The following is a 24443-nucleotide window of genomic DNA, read 5'->3' as shown; positions in this document are numbered from 1 at the left end:
AAAACGTCATCACCAAATTAATTTGAGAGTATTTGTTGGCTTTTTTCTTCAATTGCATTTATCAGTTTATGATTTACATTTCTTTCGATATGCTTCTAGTGCTAAAAGGGTGTATTTAAATTGTAAAACTGGTACGAAGTATTAACAAGAGTAAAAGAAAAAAAAATTCTAGACAACCAACTTTGTTAATATGTTTTCCTTTTTTCTTTTTTTTTTTGTTAGATATGTTTTTCTTTGAATATTGGACTAATATTATAAAAACCTTAAATTTTTAACGCGTAATTGGAAAAAACCATAATATTTTTTTTATTATTGCTATAGCCACAACTTTCTCGTAGAATTATCGCTCTAGCCCACTTAACGGGATTCATGTTTAACTTGGTTAACTTTTTTGCAAAATCATTCATAAAAAGTTCAAATTTGGTCCCTAAGGTTTGCAAAAAATTACACCACATGGTTTTTTAACTTTATTTTTCGTTTTTTGTATACTTTATTTATTTTCGGTTTTTTTTATAAATATATATACATTTTTTATTTTCTTTTTTATATACTTTATTTATTTTCATTTTTTAACTTCATTTTCAATAATTTAATTTTTTTTTTACATTTTTACCTTTTGTTTTCTATTTTTTTTCTATTTTAGTTATTTATGATTTTTCTAATGTTTTTATTTAATTTAATTTAAGTAAACGAACTTGAATTTAATATAAATTACTATAACAAGTTTTTTTTTTATAGAGAACGACTACTATTTTTTTTTGTTCTTTCTTTTAGTCTATTATCAAATTGAAAAATGTTATCTTGAATTTAAACTATTGATATCACATATAGAAATATGATTTAATTTACAAGTTATATAATACACTGAAACACTAATTCTCAATAAACAAGCTAGTTTTTTTTTAATTTTCGTTTTTTTCGTAACATAAATATAATAACACTAAAAAAAAACAAAAAGAAAATAAATTGGACCGAAATTACATATATAAACATAACTATTTTATTTACTTGAATAAAAATAAAAAAATTAAAAAACTATAAAATTATCAAAATTGTAATATACTATAATATCCTAATACATTTAATTTTTTTTTGAAAAAGTTCAATAAAAAGTTAAAAATACAAAAGAAATAAAAAAAATAATTGGAAAACAAATAAGAAAAAAAATAAAAAGATGAAAAAATTGAAATATAATACGAAAAAATATGAAAAAAACTAAAAAAACTCTAATATACTCTATATATACACTAAAAAATAAAAAAACAAAAGGTAAATAGGTAAAAAAAATTAAATTGTTGAAAAATAAAGTTAAAAAATGAAAATAAATAAAGTATATATATAAAAAGAAAATAAAAAATGTATATATATTTATAAAAAAACCGAAAATAAATAAAGTATTCCAAAACGAAAAATAAAGTTTAAAAAACAATGTGGTGTAAATTTTTGCAAACCTAAGGGACCAAATTTAAACATTTTAGGACTGATTTTGCAAAAAAGTTAACCAAATTAACCATGAAACTCGTTAAGTTGGCTAGAGTGATAATTCTGCGAGAAAGTTGTGGCCATAACAATAAAAAAAAATATTAGGGTTTTTTTCCAAATACGCGTTAAAATTTTAGGGCTTTTATAATATTACTCCTTGAATATTTTGTTAGGGTTTCAAGATTCTCTTTGAAAATTCTACACAACTCATTTAGGTGCTGTTTGTTTTTTTAAAAAAACTTTTTCAAATCATTTTTTGCTGCGCAGCGCAGCACACGCGCAACACTTGCCCTCTCGGAGCAGTTTGTTTTTTTTGCAAGACTTCAGACTACAAAACCTCTTCACGTGTTCTGCACGACACAACACTTGACTTACCTCTTCAAATGTCTTTAGCTTTCATTCTTTCCAAATGGTTTTTTTTAGAATTTTGGTATAACTTATTATTATTATTATTTTAACTTTGATTTACGGATTTGATACAATTTCTTTTTATAGTTTCCATAATTTTTTATAACTTGAATCTTTGATTTTTTTTTACAGGTTCTGTTAATAATATGTTCAGTTTCAGTTGTATCTTTTTTAACGTGTGTAATTTTTTACGAACTTTGTAGACATCGTTTGCAATGCTTTCTTAATTTTTTTTATTATTCTCTTTTTTTATATTTTTTAAAATTAGTTTTTTTTTTAAAATAAAACTGATAGCTTTTTTTAGATTTTTTTTAGAAGTTTTATATATTTGTTTTTTTTACATGTTCTGTTTAGTACTTTTTCAATGTTTTAAGACTATAATTATTAAAATTTCAGTGTTGAGCTATTTTCAGTTTATAAAATTAGCTTATTTAAGTTTCAAACAGTCTGCAGATGTTAAAACATGCTTCTTATTATACGCTGCAGCCGTTTGTTCCACCTCTTCTACTGCAGAGGGTTGCAGAGGTGGTCTGCAGACTTCATGAATTTTCGCTTCGAAAAAACAAACAACACCTTAGTTAAACATGTGAAACTGGTTGACCCGTTTGATTAAACACGTTGAAAATCTCAGTCGAACCCTTTAGTTACTAGGTTGTATTCGTATTGGGTCATTTTTTTCGAACTCTAAGATTCTTATTTAACCTCATATGTGTTAATTCAAACATTTTTTTCATAAGGTCTAACTCCAAACTTATGTTATTATTAATATGCAAAATCATTATAAAGGATTCATAAGTATTATTTGTTCTATAAATTTCATAAGTATAGTTTAACAAAAAGATAGATTTTATATTTAGAATACAACTTTTAAGTAAAAAAACACAATCATTAAAACTATTCCTCAATTTAATTGTTGCATTTTTATGTAATTTTAAATAACCACACTACTAAAATTTAGCAATATGGTCGAAATCAAATACCAAACTCTATATATAGATCCAAATATAATTATAAACATTATTACACAATCAATAAAGACAAAATTGCAAAAATGGTACCTGTGGTATGTCAAAACTAGCAAGTTTGGTTCAAACAAGTTGTTTGGACTCGCAACGGTGGTTCAAAAGTTTCATTTTGTTGAAAGTTTGGTCCATCTTGTTTTGATTTTTTATAAATGACGATTTTAGCCTTGGTATTTTCTTTTTTCAGTTTTTTTATTACAAAAATCTAAAAAAAGAAAAAAGAACATACTCATCTCTCTCTCTCGTTTTGACCTCCGGTGAAGGAAGGGAAGGAGGAACTGACGATTTCACAAATTCTCAACCTCCTCCTATCGAAGCACCACCCAAACACCCTCAACTGCTGCTATTCCCGATCCTCCCCCCCCCCCCCCCCCCCCCCCCTCTTTCTCTCTCATTCATAATTAAACCATTATTTTGGATAAATCCATATAAATTTGGATGAACACATGAAAAAACCTAAAACTTAAACAAACAACAAAAATTCTACATATGAGCAAACCCAGAAATTGAAGATAATCTTGAACAACTATGTATCAATCCGTATGAACACATTAATAAAACCATAAATTGAATTAGGGCAGTAAATAACAAGAAAAAACTAATCCATCTCATCACTTTCTTCTCCAGCATCAGAGAATAAGGAGAAGCAACGGAGGTTCAATGGTGGTGGATGAGAAGGAAAACAGTCATCAGAGATGCGATCAAAGATAAAGATGTAGCGATCTGAGGGATTTCTAGTGAAGTTTATCTTTCCAGCAACTGTAGCGATATGAAAGAGATCGAAAATCGATGCACATTCACTTGAATTCGTACCCTAGAATATGGTTGTTCATGTTTCCTGTAACTGTGGCAATCGATTCTTATGAGGTTTTCCGACGACAGAGCGATAAACCAGTAGATGGTTTCCAGTTGCTAGGGTTTGCAGCGGCAGATCGAAGTCGATCTGTAGTTGAGAGGAAAGGGGGCGGAGTCATCTTTCTTGTGTTAGCTTGCAAACCCTCGTTTCGGAGTTGGAACAACATCGCCGGAGAAGGAGAGAGACGGGCGGCTAAAACCCTAAACGGCGGTGGATAATCATTTGTTTAAGATTGCAAATCCTCGTTTGAGAGAGCTGGAACATCAGTTGTTTGACAAGATTAAATGAGCATCTTTTAAAATCCCAAGACCACAGAGATATTAAAGGCTGATAAATGGAGGGATGGATGAATAGTAGAAGATTGATCAAAGAAAACAAAAAAGTAAAAAAAAGGGAAATACTAAGGATAAATCCGTCAATTTAAAAAGTTTCAAAATTTTTGGACCAAACTCGTAACAAAATGAAACTTTTAGACCGTCCTTACGAGTCCAAACTTGTTTGGACCAAACTTGCTATATTTGATATACTACAGGGACCATTCTTGCAATTTTGTCATCAATAAACCTCTCTTGTTTGCTTATGGATGTAACCCGATTATGAAAACATTAATACATAATCAATAAACTTCTCTAGTTTGCTTATGGACGTAATCCGATTACCTTAATCCTGTGAATACTTAAAAAATCTGTGCTCTATATTCTTTTGCGTTTTATAATTGTGTGTTTGTTGTTCGCAACCCTAACAACCTATGGTCTCTTCTTCTATTTATATGATTTCGTCACTAAGAATAACTTAACATGATGTGAATTTAGCTCATAACCTAGAGATGATGTTCACAGACAAATGTTTCTGTACAAAAAAACATTACTCATTAAAAAAATTTACACATATACAATGACAAATGGTTATGACGATAAACTATGTATAACAAATTAAGGTATATGATACATAGGGTTAGAAAGCTTAAATGATCTACTAGCCACTGAAGTACCCATCAAATCGCTCCATTGGTCACCAGAGTTTCCGATAATTCGATATCCCTCCTCTATTATCTCTTTCCTTTTTTTCGACTTGAATTCAACTGCCGATTTTCCTTGGTCGTCGTCACCTCTGTGTATTTTCAATTATTAACAAGAATCCATTTCTATCTTAATTATCAGAACAAAAAAAAAAGTTAAATGTACTTGGAACTATTAAAACCATGAGAAAGTTTTAATAGTTACCTCAAAATGAGTTTGTCCCAATTTTGATATCCGGCATTGATTAGATTTGTAACGGTAACGTTTCTTTTGTCCTCGCTACGCCCTGTCAACAAGATAATCTTGAACCCAAGCCATGAAACCTCCTCGTATAGCTTCAAACTGGGTTCGATCACGGATGCCTCTCCTTCAACAACCCATCTGTCGAATTGGACGCAATCGAAAACTTCCAACCTAATTAATTAATCAAACTTCTCTCATCATTTATCATTTTTATCGAGTTCTTTTCATCTTGTTTCAAAATCATTGGAAAAAATAGCCACATTTGGTTCTTGATATCAAGAATTTTTTTAATCGAAATCTTGATGACCCGAATCAAGATTTCTGAATCAAAAAGTTGTAACAAAAATAATTATAAAATTATACCCGAAACCGTGGTCAGAATAATATGGAAGATTCGAGAGCAAGGTTTCATCGATGTCGAAAATCCACGCATCCATTCCATCATCACCTATTTCTAGGCTCTTGGCATAAACTCGAGCCTCTTTTGAAACCGTTTCAAGATCAAAGTTATAAGCCTGACCCGACATATATTCTTCAACATAATCTGCACATTCCATTGGAATCGTTTTCCACGGATTCAAATTGTTTGATTCCACCGCGACTCTCCAGCTCGTGCATTGCATTGTAAGCTCTTCGGTCATGTTCTTGAGTCGGGTTTCCGGGTATTCAATGATCAAAGGTCTTGGAAGGAGGTCGAGCTCTAAATCCATGCTTTCTTGACATGAGAAAGCTATGGAAACAAGACACAAGAACATGGTGTATGTAAGGAACGTCATGTTTATAAGATCAAAACGACAAAAATCAAGAGGTTTGAAATCTCTGGATTGTCGTTTTGATCTTTTTCCCGATTCCAAGAACTTGGAAGAATGGATGAATGCGGCTCCTAAATCACATCGGCTTAGTAGTCCGTGGGATTCCGGTCTGGTTAGCCGGTTGGCGAGATGTGGAATGGGGTTATCGGTGACGGATTTAATGTTAGATTTAAATAGTCTTGTATTGATGAATTTTGACCAATGCTAATTTTGGCCAACTAGCTATGCCATAATCATCGACAGTACGTAATCTCTGCATTAAGATGTTGTACTCTCTGCTTCATAATTAAGTTCTTGAAATTGTTGGTTGGATCATCCTTCTGCGTCCTCCCAATGGTCTTTTTTAGCCAACTATAGAAAAATATATAATGTATATATGTTTTCTTATTCATTTCGGCAAAATGTGCAAGCTCTCAGTGCTTGCATGATTTTCATTTTTTTATTTGTTATGCTATTTCATTCATATTCATTTTATAGGTCTAATCCTCTTCCTCATCTGTTTTTCATCGAAAACTCAAATTCCACAATCACCCGATTCATGGAGATCATATGTGTTAGTGGCCGTTTATATGTTGTATTTAGATAGTCCAATTGGATTTAGGCCTTTATGTATTTCAACCCATTTGTAATATGTATACAATACTAGACGAAATCCCCAAAAATTAAAAAACCAGCCTGGGTGATTTAGGGTTAGTTTGTTCCATCGTTTGTTTCGCTTCCCTTTCTCGCGTTTTTCGCCTGGTGCTCTCTTCCCTAGTCCTCAAGCTCTCTCAACTCATCCATTCTTCTTCCGATGGATTTATTCACCAAACCACCAACTCCCGCCGCTACACCACCACCGGCTCCGGATAACCCTACCACCGACATGGATTCCTCGCCATGAATTGCTACCAAAATCACCACTTCTCGCTTCTCAGTCCCTATATGAAGTAATCAGTCAACCTTCATTTTCATCGATCCATAGAAGAAGAACAAAGCTCGAAAATGGCAGTAGTTCGAAGAGTCAAACTGGGTTCACAGGGTTTAGAGGTATCAGCTCAGGGTTTAGAGCCCTAAAACATGAACCTATCATGATCAAGCTCATCCACCACGCCATTAACGTCGACGTTACCTTCCTCGACACCTACGACATCTACGACCCTAAAACCAATGAAATCCTTCTATGCAAGGTAACATTCTTCTACTAATTAGATCGATCTTTGGTTACTTGTCGCTACCAATTAGTTAGTAGAGCAGGAAGGGTCTTTAAATTTTCGATCCAGTGAATTTAGGGTTTGATTACATTTTTTTTGTTTGTTTGTAATTGCAGGCTTTGAAGGGTGGAAATAAGGAGAAGGTGGAGTTGGCTACCATGGATAATATTTAGGTTAACAAACTTTAGGGGAAATGCCAAAAATCCAATTAGGTGCGCTTACTATAAGGACTCATGGAACTAAAGTGGCAAGGGCTCACATGCATGATTGGTTTGTTTTCATATTTCTTGTGATCATGGAAATCATTCTAAATGTGATAGAACCATTCCACTGGTTTGTTGGAGCCGAAATGATATAAGACCTAAAATACCCTTTACAAGACAACACTATTCCCATTTGGGTTGTTCGAGTAAGCAATCTTTGATGTGTTATGCAACACTAAATTCTCACTTTGACACTTTAAAATTTTTACACACCGAGTTGATTTTGGTTTTTCATTGAACAGATTATTGCAATAGTATTGCCACTTGTGGTCATACTCATATATTACTTTATCAGAAAGGATGTTTATGATCTTCATCAAGAAGTGCTAGGTAAATATTATATGTAAGATTAAGATATATTTGATTTGTAAAAATGGAGAAATTAAATGAGAAATGACTTAATTTTTTTTTGTCATATGTTGTTAGGCCCTCTGTTCTCAGTACTTGTTACAAGAGTTTTGACTGATGCAATCAAATATGCAGTTGAGAGACCTCGTCCTGACTTTTCTGGTGTTGCTTTCCTAATGACGTTGATGAGGGGATATTGCGGAGATCCGACTTACGGAAGAGTTGCATGTTCATAGAAATCACAACTAATTTTTTCTTCCTTATTCGATCCTTTATTTAAACCTTCTGTTCATCACTCTACTTCATATACATCTCCTCAAATGGTCTAATTTTTTTGTTAGATAGAGCACTGGTGCTTTGGAAGGCTGTAACTAGTTAGAAAAGAGAAGGTTTGATTTTCATTGTAAAATTTTGATATATGTTAGGATTTAGAGATGGTCATTTCAATGTTTTAGTAGCCATTGATATTGTTGCTCGTGGTCTTGGGGACAGTTTATAATCTAGATTATGACAAATTATAATTAATATGTACATGAAGCTTAAAAGTTGGGTTTAGTTGAATCCACAAGGCTAGAAATTTTCAGTGATCTGGGAAATGCAACTTCATCTGACACATTAGTCCAAAAAATTGATCTCTAAAAGAATTTGCAACCCTTGTAAGTCATTTTTTCTAAACTAATATTTCTACTTACAATGTTTTTGGTTCTTTCCATGGATTTACATTTATAATTACCACTTTTGATGATGTTTCTTGATTGTTCTCTTGTGATGCTTGTCTAAGGATAGTCAACTCAACAATTATAGTTTGACTAGTCCAATCTTAATACAGCTAACTAACATCATATCTTTGCAAGTTCTGTAAGTATTCTTACCCTACTACGTGTCACTTAATTGCTTTTAAGACCAAATGCTGGAAATAGCAATGTACTTATCTATTTCTTGCAATTAAGCTTCTTTTACTATATATAAGTTGAAGCAAGTTGCTATTTCATGCATTTAGGTCTTTTTTGGTTAAAACGTAAGAAATAGCAGCATACTTTAATTGATTTGACTTGAAAAAAAAACATATTTTACTCTTTTTACTACACAGGTCATTTTATGTCCCCAAGTGCAGGAAATAGTAATGTACTTTGATGTTTCTTGCATTTAAACTTCTTTTACCACAAATAAGTTGAAGTAAGTTGCTATTTCATGTATTTAGGTATTTTTTGGTTAAAATGAAAGAAATAGCAACATACTTTAGTTGATTTGACTTGAAAAAAAAAACACAATTTAATCTGTTTACTACATAAGTCATTTTATGTCCCCGAGTACAGGAAATAACAATGTACTTTGCTATTTGTTGCATTTAAGCTTCTTTTACCACAAATAAGTTGAATTAAGATGTTATTTCATGCATTTAGGTATTTTTTGGTTAAAATGAAAGAAATAGCAGCATACTATAGTTGATTTGCTATATCTTTCATTTAAGCTTCTTTTACTACAAATAAGTTGAAGTAAGTTGTTATTTTGTGCATTTAGATCTTTTTTGGTTAAAATGATAGTAGCATACTTAATTGATTCGACTTGAAAAAAAACATAATTTACTCTTTTTACCACATAAGTCATTTTATATCCCTAAGTGTTGGAAACTTGTTGAAAAAGAGTCAACCCTGGTTGAGTTGATGCATCTTCAAGTGGTGAAGTTGCAAGGCCTAAAGCTGCCATGAAGACTACCAAAGGAGAACTTACTAATGAGTTCCTTTTAATGTTGTGTTTTGTTTTTCTATAATAAATATTTTGTAACATTAACAATTTATTACATTTAGTTACTATTGGAATGATTATTTATGTTTGACATATGATATTTGCAATGAATTATCTTTCCTGTGTATGGTGTTTTATTTTGTATTATGAGACTTTAAATGTGTTATTTAATTTGAAAATTTGTAAATCTATCAAAAATTTATATTTTTCAAAACATTTAAATTATGACATGCAAAAATGTGTGTTGTCTTTCTTTATGACTGGAGCTTTAATGATACACAATTTGTGTCATAAACGTGTGTCATAAATGCATGTCATAAGCTTATGACACACAAATGCGTGTCGTCTTCCTTAATGACAGGGGCTTCAATGACACGCATTTGCATGTCATGTGTACCCTTTTATGACACACATTGCATGTCATGAAAGGCAGTTTTTCTAGTAGTGATATATTCTCATATAAATGAAATGTTACATTTATAGGAAAATATCAGATTTCATGGTATCAAAGTAGTAAGATATTTCTCCCCTCTTAACCCTAGCCATTCCCTAGTTTCATGCCATTTTCATCGATCATCTGTTTGATCGATCATCATCATGTTTAATCATACTCTCACAAAAAAACCCTACTCTATATAGACATCAAGCATGCAGTTCCTATTGTTGTCGATCTTGCTCAGATGAACTATGACATCTGGCATGAGTTACTTGAGATTCACTGCATTGGTTATGGGGTGGCTGACCATCTTGCACCACCATTTATGCATTCATCTTCGTTTGCCAAGAAAGCTCCTAATAACACTCTCCCTATCACGAAAATAGCCACATGGAAACACAACGATTTCATTGTCAAGTCTTGGCTTTATGGTACAATTTCTCTTTCTCTAATTCATCTTATCTTCAAAAAACAAACTCATACCCATGAAGTTTGGGAGACTATTGAAAAATTATTCTGTGATAATAAGAACAACAAGGTGATCCAACTAGATAGTGAGCTCCGCAATATCTCTATTGGTGATTCTTCTTTGGTTGATTATTGCAACCATGTCAAATCTCTATCTGATCTTCTTGAGAACGTGGATGCAAGAGTTTCGAAAATTAATCTTGTCTCTTATATGTTGAATGGGCTATCCATAATATATTGTCACATTGCTACCACTATCCAACATCAATGACATGTCCCATTATTTTAGGATAATCGATCAATGTTGGTACTCGAAGATCAATAACTTGTTCAAGAAGAAAATTGCACCGCTCTATCTCTTATACTAATTACGCATCGTCTCCCATTGTTCTCACTCCAAACTCCACACAACAAAACAAAAATTGTGGTGGATTTTGTGGAGAGCAGGGTGGTCGGAATTATAGGGGTGGTCGTAGCGGAGGAAGGCATGGTGGTCGTCAATCCTATGGAGGGTTGCAACAAGAGCCGTCACACAACAACATACCACCCACAACTTCATCTGGTTAGGCCTTTGGGTGGTATCAGGTCTCTTCTCAGCCGAGCCTTTTTCCTGTTCCTCTATGTGACATCCCCATTTTCATGGCCAGAAAAGACCGATTTGTTTATGCTTTATTTAAAAATCAGAGTATCCTTTTGAAGAAAAGTGTTGCGGAATTTGTTCGCAGAAAACATGATAAATACGTTATCAAAGCATTTCCGAAGAAATGTATTTTTATTCATTTTAAAACATTGGGATGTCATCGTCAATAAAGAAACATAAGCATAAACAGAACTTACATTCATTATCACTAGTGATTTATATCTCCTTAATCTCTCAGTGTAATGTAACTTCATATCGACACCTGTGATACAAATAAACTGAGTGGGTCAGGTTGGGAAACCTGGTGAGTACATAGGGATTTCAATCCCACAATGTTATACCATATATATATAATTTAGAACTCACGATATATACAATTCCACATCATATAAGCAATTTCATCCCACCCCGACGATCCTTAAAACGATACGATCTATACTCTCGGATCTAAAAATTACCGTATTTCCTAATCCATACTCTTGGATCTAAAATTAACCTCTTTACCTTATCCATACTCTTGGATCTAAAATTAACCTTTTTACCTAATCCATACTCCTGGATCTAAAATTAAACTTTTTACCTGATCCATACTCTCGGATCTAAAATTAACCTCCTTACCTAATCCATACTCCCGGATCGGGTATGTCTGATCTATACTCCCGGATCAATAATTATGCCCATTCCATACTCTCGGACTAGGGACAATTGACTATGTCTAATCAATGATGTCGGATCAATGACAAATTTAAAGTTCGACTCTCTGTGTATATCTCACTCGCTCTCATAAAGAGATACTACCCAATATTCCTCTTAATTAATTTAGGTTTACTCTGTATCCTAAATTATCGTATATTATCAGATATGCTCTTAACACGTATTTCAGGCAATATCAAATATTTTACACACCAACATACATTTAATACATTATTCAATACTTGTATTAAAATCATGTTCATGAAAGGGACTATGCACTCACTTGTTAAAGTGATGATTCCAAACTCGGGCAGCGCTTCGCTTCTAACGATTCTATTTTCCTTTGACGAAACCTAGCATTATTATCGCTAAGTTTTAGTCTAATATTTATTGCGACTAGTTATTAGTCTAGATTCATCATTAACTCAAAGTCTACTTCATGATCTATCAAGTAAGGATCAACTAGGCAGGACAGTTGGGAGGCAGGACCATTTCAGCATATAGCTTTTCTGAAATCCAACAATCAAACCCAACGTGACCATTCTAGACATCTCTCCCGTAAGTAGTTCAATCAGTATAACGAATTTGAATCACTGATAAATCTTATTTATAGATTCATAATAACGATATTATATTTATATATAAGCTATATTTAAAGTATGGTAGGCGTACCTCACTTACTGCAGTTTTTTATTAAAAAACGGGCTTCGCTGGAGCAGCGTTTCCAAGCTAAAAAGCTCTTTTTCTCGGAGCCGTCGGGCGCCACGGAGCTTCCTTCTAGTGCTAGGGGTACCCTAGGCTTTGGGGAGGGGGTGGGGGGGGGGGGTTGGGATAGTCTAGAGAGAGTAGAGAGAGAAAGTAGAAGTGGGAGGTGTGAAAAATGGAGGCTGCCTTGCAACCTATTTATAGGCGCGAGGCCTCGCACTAAGCTGGGCGTAGTTCCTAAGTAAGTTGCGCGTAGTGAGCAATCGTATAACACGCGTCCGAAGTTTGGTGAGGCTACGTGGCTGCTTGTGGACCGAGGAAGGCGAGATCGTTGGGTGTACCGGGATCGTACGCGGGGCGTACTCGTATGCTGGGCGTCTGATGCAAACGCTGGGCGTCTGAAGCGATACGTGTCAGCATCTCGTGCGAGATCGTGGGGAGCAAGCAGTGGGCATGATTCGGCCACGTCATCAACCTCGCAAATCTGAATCCCGATTTCAAAAATTCATAACTCTCGCATACGAACTCTGTTTTCAACGTTCTTTATATCCTCGCGTAGGCGGGATCGTACTCTACAACTTTCGTTTAGACTCCGTCGGCTAACTTTATTTTTAAAGTTATATATTTAACAGGACGGGACAGGAATAGTCCATTAAAAATTCATAACTTCTTCATCTGACGTCCGTTTTTGTCTGTCTTTTTATCGTTACGCTACTATTAACGAGATCTTCGATTCTTGTTTAGGTTGTGGCAGATAAACAACGCTCGATCTAATATTCGAACTCCGGGTTGTGTACTGCTAAGCCGAAACTTAGAAAAATCATAACTTCCTCATACGAAGTCAGATTTGGGCGTTCTTTTTATGCACGATCTCGGTTTAACATATTCTACGACTTTCATTTAAATCGCTAAGGCTAAAAAGCACTCTATCGTAAATTCACTATTTACGTCACGCAGTGTTGTGCCGGTTTGCCGCGAAACTTCGACGAGTCATAACTTCTTCGTCATAACTCGGATTTCGGTGTTCTTTATATGTACGGAACCCTTGTCACATATGCTACGACTTTTATTAAGATTATTCATTCTAAATAACCTTCTATCAAAAAGTCGTTTTCGACACTTATTGTCTCTAAATTGACTAGCCCGAATGTGCGGGTGTTACACTCTAGCCCAATTTGCAGCTTCCCAACAGTCCGTTGGACCAAGGCAGTCTCCAACCCAATAGAACTCGCACCGGTTCTTTTTGGTTCTCCATCACAAAGATCATTCACTCAGTAGGCCTTTAGTACAGTCCAACAGCCTCCACAAGCCTTAAATGTAGCCCATTAGACTTCGGTATCCTCTGAGCAGCCCACTACGCTCCTGCAAATGCTCAATATTATGTCGCTAAATGACCCTAGGCATGCAAATTGGTACATGGACACCGGAGCCACTTCTCATCTTCACTCAAATATGGGTTTACTCTCGTATGTTTTAGATAAAAGCAAAAATTTATCTTCATCGATTTTAGTTGGAGACAGATCCTTGATTCATGTGACCGATCAAGGTCACACCACTCTTTTACTACCTAATCCATATCATACTTTGACTCTTAAAAATGTCTTAATTACTCCACAAATCATAAAAAATCTTATTTATGTTCGTCGATTTACTTGTGACAATATGGCTTCTTTTGAATTTGGTCATTCTGGTTTTTTTGTGAAGTATTTTCAGACTAATGCATTCTCATGTGATGTGACAGCTCCAGTGACCTTTACCCTGTCACAAAGTCGACTCCTCAAGCATTCATTTCCATTGCTCCTTCTTTTTGGCACCAACACCTTAAACATCAAAATGTAATCTTATTACATCATGTATTAAGAATCTAGAATAGGAACTTAAAAGAGTTAGTTAATGGATTTTACCTGAAGTAGAGCCATGCATCTTGACTCTCCCATTTCTTAGATTTCTCAGGTAGTTAGGGCAGCTTCGTCTCCAATGTCCCTTCTCTTGGCAATAAAATCAAATGGACTCCTTTGGCACAGCACATCGGACAATCATAAACTTAGTTCTTTCTAGACTTCCGATGTTGCCAGTGCCCATTACAGTTTGGGAGTTTGACTCACCAGACAAATTTGCTTGACCAGCACGCCAAATCATTGCTGATTCAACAGCTATAAGCAAATAGGTGAGATCAATGAGGGTCACGTTGTGATGCATCATATAGTACTCTCTAACGAACTCACTACATGATTCAGGAAGTGACTAAAGGACCCAGTCAACAGCCAGCTCCTCACAGACAACCGATCCCAACATTCTTAACTTATCAATGTGTGACTTCATCTCTAGGACGTGTGCACACACTGATTTTCCTTCTTCATGTTTACTTGCCAAAAGGACTTGAGTGAGTTTGAACTTTTCAATCTTTTGAACTTGTGGGTTAGGGAGAATAATAGGAGGAGGTGGAGGAAGTGAAGCATGATCTCTTGTTCCCCGATCGAATCATGGAATATCATTTTCATGTGAAAAGCTTGTTCCACGGGATTTGGGAAGACCATAGTTGTCATACTTTGACATCTACAAAACGGGAGAAAAATTCAAGTTAGTTGATTGATTGAATCCTTAATAAATCACCCAAATGAGATATTAAGGCTAGGACCCAACACAATGCTCTACAATTTGGGAGAGGGATGCCGTAACCCAAATTGCAGAACATTTGAAGGTAAGTGAATGACGATTCACTAATTTCCACCATGAAAAACGAAAAAGAAATTTAGTTTTAAATCTATTGAAAATTCCTAGATCTTTTGAGATTCATTGAACTTTTCAATGGCATGTTTAAATCTCGATATGCCCCTCGATTTGTGACTGGGATGCCGAGGATCACAAAACAGGGTGTGAATAACCATGCAAACTTACATGGTGCCCCCAATGTTACAATCACCTATTCGATGTGCCGGTTAACCACACACGCTCCACCGAACTATGACAAACAATGAGTCATCCTTTGCTACCTTTGCTTAGAACCATTTAGTGTGCCGGTTAACCACACGCGCTCCACTAACGTCTTCGCAAGGGCACAAAGTGTAATTTCATGGGATTGCATCAATTCACTTTTGCCTAAAGTAACTAAGATTGGGAATTTTGTAAAAACATTTAGTTACTTTATACTTCATTATACTTTTAATGGAAAGGGTTTGCCCTATCCTACCCGTTCGGCTAACGACCCTCCACCAATCAAGGAAGCGGTGGGTGAGAGTGGACACCCATTAAACGGCCATTTTATAGGCCATAACCTTATACCCCCCTTATAGATCGGCTTTGTGAATGAGGCCTACTAACGGTAAGACTAGCATTTTAGTTATACATATATAATATTAGACTTTCAATGTTATATATATAGTATAAGGGTGTATTTTACACTTTTAAAATACTAGGTGGTTTAATTTTATAAATTACACTTTTAATTTAATTAAATATAAACCATATCATTATGGATTTATTAACTCTCTTTTAGTTATACACTTAACTAATTTAATAAAACCATAAGGGTGTAATATGAACTTTTCAAAATTAGGGTTTTAGAATTTAGACTTTTTCAAAATTAAACCTTTTAATCAAACAATTTAAATTCCAAAACTTGATGGCAAGTTTTGAAACTTTTCAAAACAATTAGGTTTTAATTTCACTTTAAAATTTTCGAAATTTAATACTATTTAAATTAAAATTTTAAATATTAAAACTCTTGATTTAATAATTATCTTGAATTAAACTATTAATTTAAATTATTAAATCATAAGGGATTATCTAAATCATGAAGGATAATTACCAATTAAACAATTAATTTATCCTAATCCTTTTAATCCCTCTAAAATTCGAAAATCATGGGATAGGATAATTCAAAATCTTTAATTATCATATATAACAATTAAAGGATAATTACAAGATATGAGATAATCCAAATCCCTAAAATTTAGGATCTTATCTTGGGGAGGAGGCCAATTTCGAAAATCAAGGGATTAAGACAAACCCTAGATTTCGAAATTTAAAGGTTTAAGGAAAGGGTTTGAAAATCTTATTCAAACTTTTGCAAATTAGGGTTTGCAAACCCTAATCTCGAAAATCCTAGCCTCCTAGGGTTTATTGGCAATAAACCCTAATATGTCAAGTTCATACAATTGAATAATACTAATTGAAAACAAGTTAACCAAAGGCTCTGATACCACTGATGGGTTTTGTACAAACAATCCTATGTGTGCATGCAACCCTAGAATTGGATCTATGTTTTCACTATTAGATATATAACATTATGAACACTTGAAGAACCCTAAAAGGCTTCTAGGAATTTCGAAATACACAAGGAAAGATGAAATACATACCTCTTGTTGTTATATTGTAATAACAACTTAAATCTTCAAAACCCTAAGTCTTGAAAGCAAGCACCACAAGTGTAGTGCCTCTAATGGCTCACAAACACCACAAGCAATTGGAGATGATATAGAGAGAGAGGAGAGGTATAAAATTCGTCCCTAAGAAGCCTTGGGAAGGTATATATGAATTCATGAGCTTTAGGGGTCTTTATATAGGTGTAGAGATTAAGGTTTCAGTCCTTATCCTTATCTAGTTGCTTGCCCACCAAGCAATCATAAGATAAGCCTTGAAATCCCTTATCCTTTATCCTTTGGACTATTTCAAGGATATCTTATCCCTTGAATTCGTCCAACCCATATCAAGGATAATCATTACCCTATTTTGTAACTATCACATAATTACAATTCAGCCCCTCTAGTTTAATTAATTACATTTGATCACAAAATTAATTCTTAATTAATTATTGACCAATATTAATTAAACAAATATGATTTCTCCTTTAATATGTTATTCTTATAACATATTAATAAATCATAATAACCTCTTTCTCTATTATTTCTCCAGTCAAGTTGCTTTGGTGAAGGCAACCCAAAAGGACCATGCACAATCGGGTCAAGTACTTGACAAATATGGTTACGGGCTTAGACACTAATCCAACAGTCTCCCACTTGGATAATTCTAGTAACTATAATAGTAAGTACTACCCGATTAGCAATCGTAGCTCTCAAAGACGCTGTCGAACTCTGATCTTATCAGTAACCTGTCCTTTAGATAAGGGATCATATATTCCTCCATTCTAGATATCGTATAGACACGAGACATGGATTGAAATCATTCTCTCAGTCTATGTGTTGTTTCCCGATTTCCGATTTACGACGACTGACTAATTGAACAAATCAAATTAGCCTTAGCCCGGCCGAGCATTTACGTTTGTCATCACTAAATCATCGAGGGGCCCATAGATATCGCTTTTATCCCACTTTGGGTAAAAGGAACGGATAAACTTCGACTCAATGTTTGCTTGCACTCACTCACCAAATCACACACAACAATAAGTTTTATAACACCAAGTTACTAGTGCGTTTACATATTATCAATGTGTAACCGATTCGCAAGATACAACTCACACATCTCGGTTTCAAGAATACAAGATATTATCGTCTCACCAATCGCTCGTGATAAAATCCATGAAGCGATCCAAGTGAGCGTGGGTTTAATCCAATGCTCAAAATCATATTCATAAGCACTCATGAACGTTGCAGCAAACCTTTGCTATGTCTAATACACTTTAGACAATCTACAAACCAATTCATGACAGTCTTCATTCATACCTACTTCCAACATATGAACGACTGCGGACCGTTTGAATAATTCGATTATTCTTAATAAACTCAATTATTCTGGAAGTCAAAACATGCAAAGAGAAACACAAGAATAATACTAATCCTATATGGTCTCAAACCTTTTAGTATAAATAAAACACCTTTTATTTATCACCATATCGATTACTCATTATCCATTGTTTAATGTTTCAGATAATCAACTTTATAACTCGAATCATAACCACAATTGTCCCATGCTCAAAGCATGTACACTTTGGTTTCCTATGGTCCATACTTTGTGAAAAACTTTTCAAATGCAACTCATTTCACAATCCCTAATCCTTATAATTAGTGTAAGAATACCAAATTCTTGCCACCTTTTAGAATATGTCAAATTCTAATATTTTATGCAATGATCCTCTTGTGAAGTCACGTCACAAAAATCACAAAGACTCGGCCAACGAAATCACAAGGTACTCTATCAAAATTGTTACAGAACAATTCTATAGATGTGATGTCTCTCACTCAAAGTACATTCCTTTGAACATCCTTTTGCATAAAATTTTCTAATCATGTAAATTCTTAATTTCCAACTTCCAATTATGGAAACATTTCCATATTTACCATATGATAACTCATTCTTAATAGAATCTTATCTATTCATAATAATGTCGATATGATCCATTCAATACCATACTTCCAACTACTCACAAGCGACCAATCCTCAGCGAACTTTTGGGTCGTCCTTTGATAGTTGTTTAATTATCTTAGTCAATACCAATTCTTGTCCTTTTCCCTTCTTAATGCGCTAGACATTTGGAAAATTTTAGAATGGTCAAATATTATAGCAATTTCAATCGATCCTTTACCCGAAGCGTATGGGACACGATGCATAATGTCTTACATAAAGATACGATACTCTATCAATCTTCTGCCATAATATTTTATGTGTCACGTTCTTACAATTCGAACTATGAAGAGGGATACTGTAATCATAATCGAAGTTTAAGAAGACACTATGTATCCTTTGACTAAATTTATTAAAATTTCTCAATCTAAGCTTTAGATTTGAAATGAAGCACAATATTCTCTCCCTTAATTATAGCAAAACAACTTTTCAACCCTTACAACTTTGCAAAGTATAACTCTTGTTTTCTATAATTAATATTGCTAACTGGCAATACTTACCATAATAATCATGCTCCCACTTACATGATGATTATTTCTTTACCAGCATAACACTTATGCTCCCACTAGCTTCGACATGTATTCAAAAATTAGCTGAACTTCTAGAAAACAATTTCTTAAGTTCATATTTCTAATACTAGATGCTTTGATAAGACTTTATCTAAGCTTCTCAAACTCATACACTTTTTCCTTGGACAACTCATATGTATATGTCTAAACGATTCTAGGACTCATATCAACAAGTCTAAAATGTTCAGACCCATTTGCCATTTCCCACAATTTGAACTATGAAGAGGAATGCCATAATCATAGTTGAATTTGAGAAACCCAAATTACATAATACTATCTTCAAAATCTCTCTTAGTGAAAGCGTTTCCTTACAATCATTCTTATGAATGAAAGAAACCTTATGACACTTAGATTTTGTGATGTATTCGTTCTTATCCATGTGAATTTGTCATAACCATAATCACAAGATAATGTTAGTGACAAATCCAAACTCTTATGGATAGAACTTGTTCTTCTTAATTTCTTGCCATCAATGGTCCACCATTACTTCCAAGTTATTGAGCAGCTCACCCCTTCGTTTCAATGTACTTTCCATTGAACAAGGTGTCTTGCCCCTATACAATCCATTGAGAACTCGTAGAACTCACATGCATAATTAACTCGATTGGAATGGCACAAAAATAAAATTAGTGTCAACACGATAGGTTGTAAACCTCAAGTCGTGTGCTAGTGATGAATGATAAGGTTTATTCTTGATTTGTTCTTGAAACCTTTCAAGACCATTAAGACTCCCACCGACTCCTTGACATATAAGATTCTCTTGTCAATAAGCATTTCTCGACAAACAAATATTCAAGAGTTAGTGTAGCTTTTATCAAGACAAAACACTTCATAAAATTGGTCCTAGTTGGTCTTTGTCTTATCCAAGACATCACAACTTTCCACATTTGATGAATGTTATAAACCTTCTTAAGACTTGTCACTCAATGTCACAATCTTAACTCTAAGACTTGTTTTTGGAACGAAGTATGATTGACTTCTTGATTTAACCATTTCTTCAATTCTTGATTCCTCTTCTCAGACATACAATTGCACTAAGACTCACTTAGAGGATTAATTGAGATATGGTTCTTCATCATTAAGACCTATCATAAAACATAATAAAAGGTACTCTCCCTTCTTCTTAGAATAGAGAAACTTTTATCTTTCTGCTTACTTGATTCTTCTTATTCGTTCTGCTATTGATTGAAGCTCTTTCAATCAACTCAGAATTACACTTAATCTTATGAGTATAATCATATTTACTTAACCTTAGTAAATCATGACGAATATCTTTGTTACTCTTGTGGTGGATTTGATCAACACACAACTTTGTGTACTCGATCTCCTAGTCCTACACTTGACACTTTGTCAAAGAATTTGTCTAAATTTCCAAATATGAAATTTCTCATTCATCATGCAATCAAGTTGTATGATTCCAAGTTTCTATCCAATTGAAACTTGGGCGATGAGAAACTTTCCCTATTTGGTAAATTCTTGACCTTTCCACAAATAATACAATTAAGAATCAAATCCATTATTGCTAATAATAGAAACTTACAAACATCAATTTTTTCATACACGCCATTGCAAGGACAAATAAATAATATAAAATCAAAATTTATTTTATTGCGGAAAAATTTGTCCTTACAATGCAATTTAATTGAAAAAATATGTTAATACATATTTCATAGCAATCTATTCTAACTCCAAGTAGTAGCTCAAAATTCTAATCTTCAAGCAATGCGATCGAAATCCATTTCTTCACGATTAGATTCAGCTCACTTCTTCCCTTAAGCTTCCTCTCTTTTCTTCGATCCTATAAAACATCAAAATGTAATCTTATTACATCATGTATTAAGAATCTAGAATAGGAACTTAAAAGAGTTAGTTAATGGATTTTACCTGAAGTAGAGCCATGCATCTTGACTATCCCATTTCTTAGATTTCTCAGGTAGTTAGGGCAGTTTCGTCTCCAATGTCCCTTCTCTTGGCAATAAAATCAAATGGACTCCTTTGGCACAGCACATCGGACAATCATAGACTTAGTTCTTTCTAGACTTCCGATGTTGCTAGTGCCCATTACAGTTTGGGAGTTTGACTCACCAGACAAATTTGCTTGACCAGCACGCCAAATCATTGCTGATTCAACAGCTATAAGCAAATAGGTGAGATCAATGAGGGTCACGTTGTGATGCATCATATAGTACTCTCTAACGAACTCACTACATGATTCAGGAAGTGACTAAAGGACCCAGTCAACAGCCAGCTCCTCACAGACAACCGATCCCAACATTCTTAACTTATCAATGTGTGACTTCATCTCTAGGACGTGTGCACACACTGATTTTCCTTCTTCATGTTTACTTGCCAAAAGGACTTGAGTGAGTTTGAACTTTTCAATCTTTTGAACTTGTGGGTTAGGGAGAATAATAGGAGGAGGTGGAGGAAGTGAAGCATGATCTCTTGTTCCCCGATCGAATCATGGAATATCATTTTCATGTGAAAAGCTTGTTCCACGGGATTTGGGAAGACCATAGTTGTCATACTTTGACATCTACAAAACGGGAGAAAAATTCAAGTTAGTTGATTGATTGAATCCTTAATAAATCACCCAAATGAGATATTAAGGCTAGGACCCAACACAATGCTCTACAATTTGGGAGAGGGATGCCGTAACCCAAATTGCAGAACATTTGAAGGTAAGTGAATGACGATTCACTAATTTCCACCATGAAAAACGAAAAAGAAATTTAGTTTTAAATCTATTGAAAATTCCTAGATCTTTTGAGATTCATTGAACTTTTCAATGGCATGTTTAAATCTCGATATGCCCCTCGATTTGTGACTGGGATGCCGAGGATCACAAAACAGGGTGTGAATAACCATGCAAACTTACATGGTGCCCCCAATGTTACAATCACCTATTCGATGTGCCGGTTAACCACACACGCTCCACCGAACTATGACAAACAATGAGTCATCCTTTGCTACCTTTGCTTAGAACCATTTAGTGTGCCGGTTAACCACACGCGCTCCACTAACGTCTTCGCAAGGGCACAAAGTGTAATTTCATGGGATTGCATCAATTCACTTTTGCCTAAAGTAACTAAGATTGGGAATTTTGTAAAAACATTTAGTTACTTTATACTTCATTATACTTTTAATGGAAAGGGTTTGCCCTATCCTACCCGTTCGGCTAACGACCCTCCACCAATCAAGGAAGCGGTGGGTGAGAGTGGACACCCATTAAACGGCCATTTTATAGGCCATAACCTTATACCCCCCTTATAGATCGGCTTTGTGAATGAGGCCTACTAACGGTAAGACTAGCATTTTAGTTATACATATATAATATTAGACTTTCAATGTTATATATATAGTATAAGGGTGTATTTTACACTTTTAAAATACTAGGTGGTTTAATTTTATAAATTACACTTTTAATTTAATTAAATATAAACCATATCATTATGGATTTATTAACTCTCTTTTAGTTATACACTTAACTAATTTAATAAAACCATAAGGGTGTAATATGAACTTTTCAAAATTAGGGTTTTAGAATTTAGACTTTTTCAAAATTAAACCTTTTAATCAAACAATTTAAATTCCAAAACTTGATGGCAAGTTTTGAAACTTTTCAAAACAATTAGGTTTTAATTTCACTTTAAAATTTTCGAAATTTAATACTATTTAAATTAAAATTTTAAATATTAAAACTCTTGATTTAATAATTATCTTGAATTAAACTATTAATTTAAATTATTAAATCATAAGGGATTATCTAAATCATGAAGGATAATTACCAATTAAACAATTAATTTATCCTAATCCTTTTAATCCCTCTAAAATTCGAAAATCATGGGATAGGATAATTCAAAATCTTTAATTATCATATATAACAATTAAAGGATAATTACAAGATATGAGATAATCCAAATCCCTAAAATTTAGGATCTTATCTTGGGGAGGAGGCCAATTTCGAAAATCAAGGGATTAAGACAAACCCTAGATTTCGAAATTTAAAGGTTTAAGGAAAGGGTTTGAAAATCTTATTCAAACTTTTGCAAATTAGGGTTTGCAAACCCTAATCTCGAAAATCCTAGCCTCCTAGGGTTTATTGGCAATAAACCCTAATATGTCAAGTTCATACAATTGAATAATACTAATTGAAAACAAGTTAACCAAAGGCTCTGATACCACTGATGGGTTTTGTACAAACAATCCTATGTGTGCATGCAACCCTAGAATTGGATCTATGTTTTCACTATTAGATATATAACATTATGAACACTTGAAGAACCCTAAAAGGCTTCTAGGAATTTCGAAATACACAAGGAAAGATGAAATACATACCTCTTGTTGTTATATTGTAATAACAACTTAAATCTTCAAAACCCTAAGTCTTGAAAGCAAGCACCACAAGTGTAGTGCCTCTAATGGCTCACAAACACCACAAGCAATTGGAGATGATATAGAGAGAGAGGAGAGGTATAAAATTCGTCCCTAAGAAGCCTTGGGAAGGTATATATGAATTCATGAGCTTTAGGGGTCTTTATATAGGTGTAGAGATTAAGGTTTCAGTCCTTATCCTTATCTAGTTGCTTGCCCACCAAGCAATCATAAGATAAGCCTTGAAATCCCTTATCCTTTATCCTTTGGACTATTTCAAGGATATCTTATCCCTTGAATTCGTCCAACCCATATCAAGGATAATCATTACCCTATTTTGTAACTATCACATAATTACAATTCAGCCCCTCTAGTTTAATTAATTACATTTGATCACAAAATTAATTCTTAATTAATTATTGACCAATATTAATTAAACAAATATGATTTCTCCTTTAATATGTTATATGAGGAAGTTGTGATTTTTCGAAGTTTCAGCGCAGCAGTGCAAACATAGAAATCGAACTTTAGATCGGTTGATTGTTAGCTGAAACAATCTAAAACGAGAGTCGAAGATCTCCTCAATAGGAGTCCGTTGATATAAAGATAGTCGAGAACGGACATCGGATGAGAGAGTTATGGATTTTTAACGGACTTTACCAGTCTAAGCCTGTTAAAAATATAACTTTAAAAATAAAGTGATAATTGGATGAGGAGGTCTAAATCAAAGTTGTAGATCCCGTTGATAGCTACTCGTGGATATAAAGAACATCAAAAAGCGAAGCTCGTATGAAGAAGATATGATT

General features: G+C 33.9%; 1 protein-coding gene and 1 long non-coding RNA gene across 2 annotated transcripts; one reads left to right on the top strand and one right to left on the bottom strand.

Moving 5' to 3' along the window:
• Positions 1-4632: 4632 nt before the first annotated feature.
• LOC145157146 (acid phosphatase 1-like) lies at positions 4633-6008 on the bottom strand. The gene is made up of 3 exons (XM_079076255.1): positions 5394-6008; positions 4992-5201; positions 4633-4878 (listed from the first exon to the last, which is right to left on the bottom strand). Exons 1-3 carry the CDS (start codon positions 5804-5806, stop codon positions 4701-4703), a joined length of 801 nt encoding a protein of 266 aa, XP_078932381.1. The 5' UTR covers positions 5807-6008; the 3' UTR covers positions 4633-4700.
• Positions 6009-6280: 272 nt separating this feature from the next.
• On the top strand, positions 6281-9517 carry LOC145161507 (uncharacterized). Its single transcript, XR_013738515.1, has 4 exons — positions 6281-7011; positions 7152-7444; positions 7541-7628; positions 7725-9517. It is a non-coding gene; the product is annotated as an uncharacterized LOC145161507 (long non-coding RNA).
• The last annotated feature ends 14926 nt before the right edge of the window (positions 9518-24443 follow it).

Source organism: Lactuca virosa, chromosome 2 (genome assembly GCF_052849685.1).
Source record: "Lactuca virosa cultivar CGN04683 chromosome 2, Lactuca_virosa_CGN04683_v6, whole genome shotgun sequence".
Lineage (NCBI taxonomy): Eukaryota > Viridiplantae > Streptophyta > Magnoliopsida > Asterales > Asteraceae > Lactuca > Lactuca virosa.
Note: the sequence above shows the minus strand (reverse complement) of the source record. Positions and strands in the feature narration are given on the sequence as shown.

Bases quoted from the DNA above. Each gene is read 5' to 3' on its own strand.
- LOC145157146 (XM_079076255.1), bottom strand. From the start codon at position 5,806: ATGACGTTCCTTACATACACCATGTTCTTGTGTCTTGTTTCCATAGCT. The intron at 5,202-5,393 runs GTATAATTTTAT...TTAATTAATTAG, and splicing joins TATTCTGACCACGGTTTCGG to GTTGGAAGTTTTCGATTGCG. The intron at 4,879-4,991 runs GTAACTATTAAA...GAAAATACACAG, and splicing joins TGGGACAAACTCATTTTGAG to AGGTGACGACGACCAAGGAA.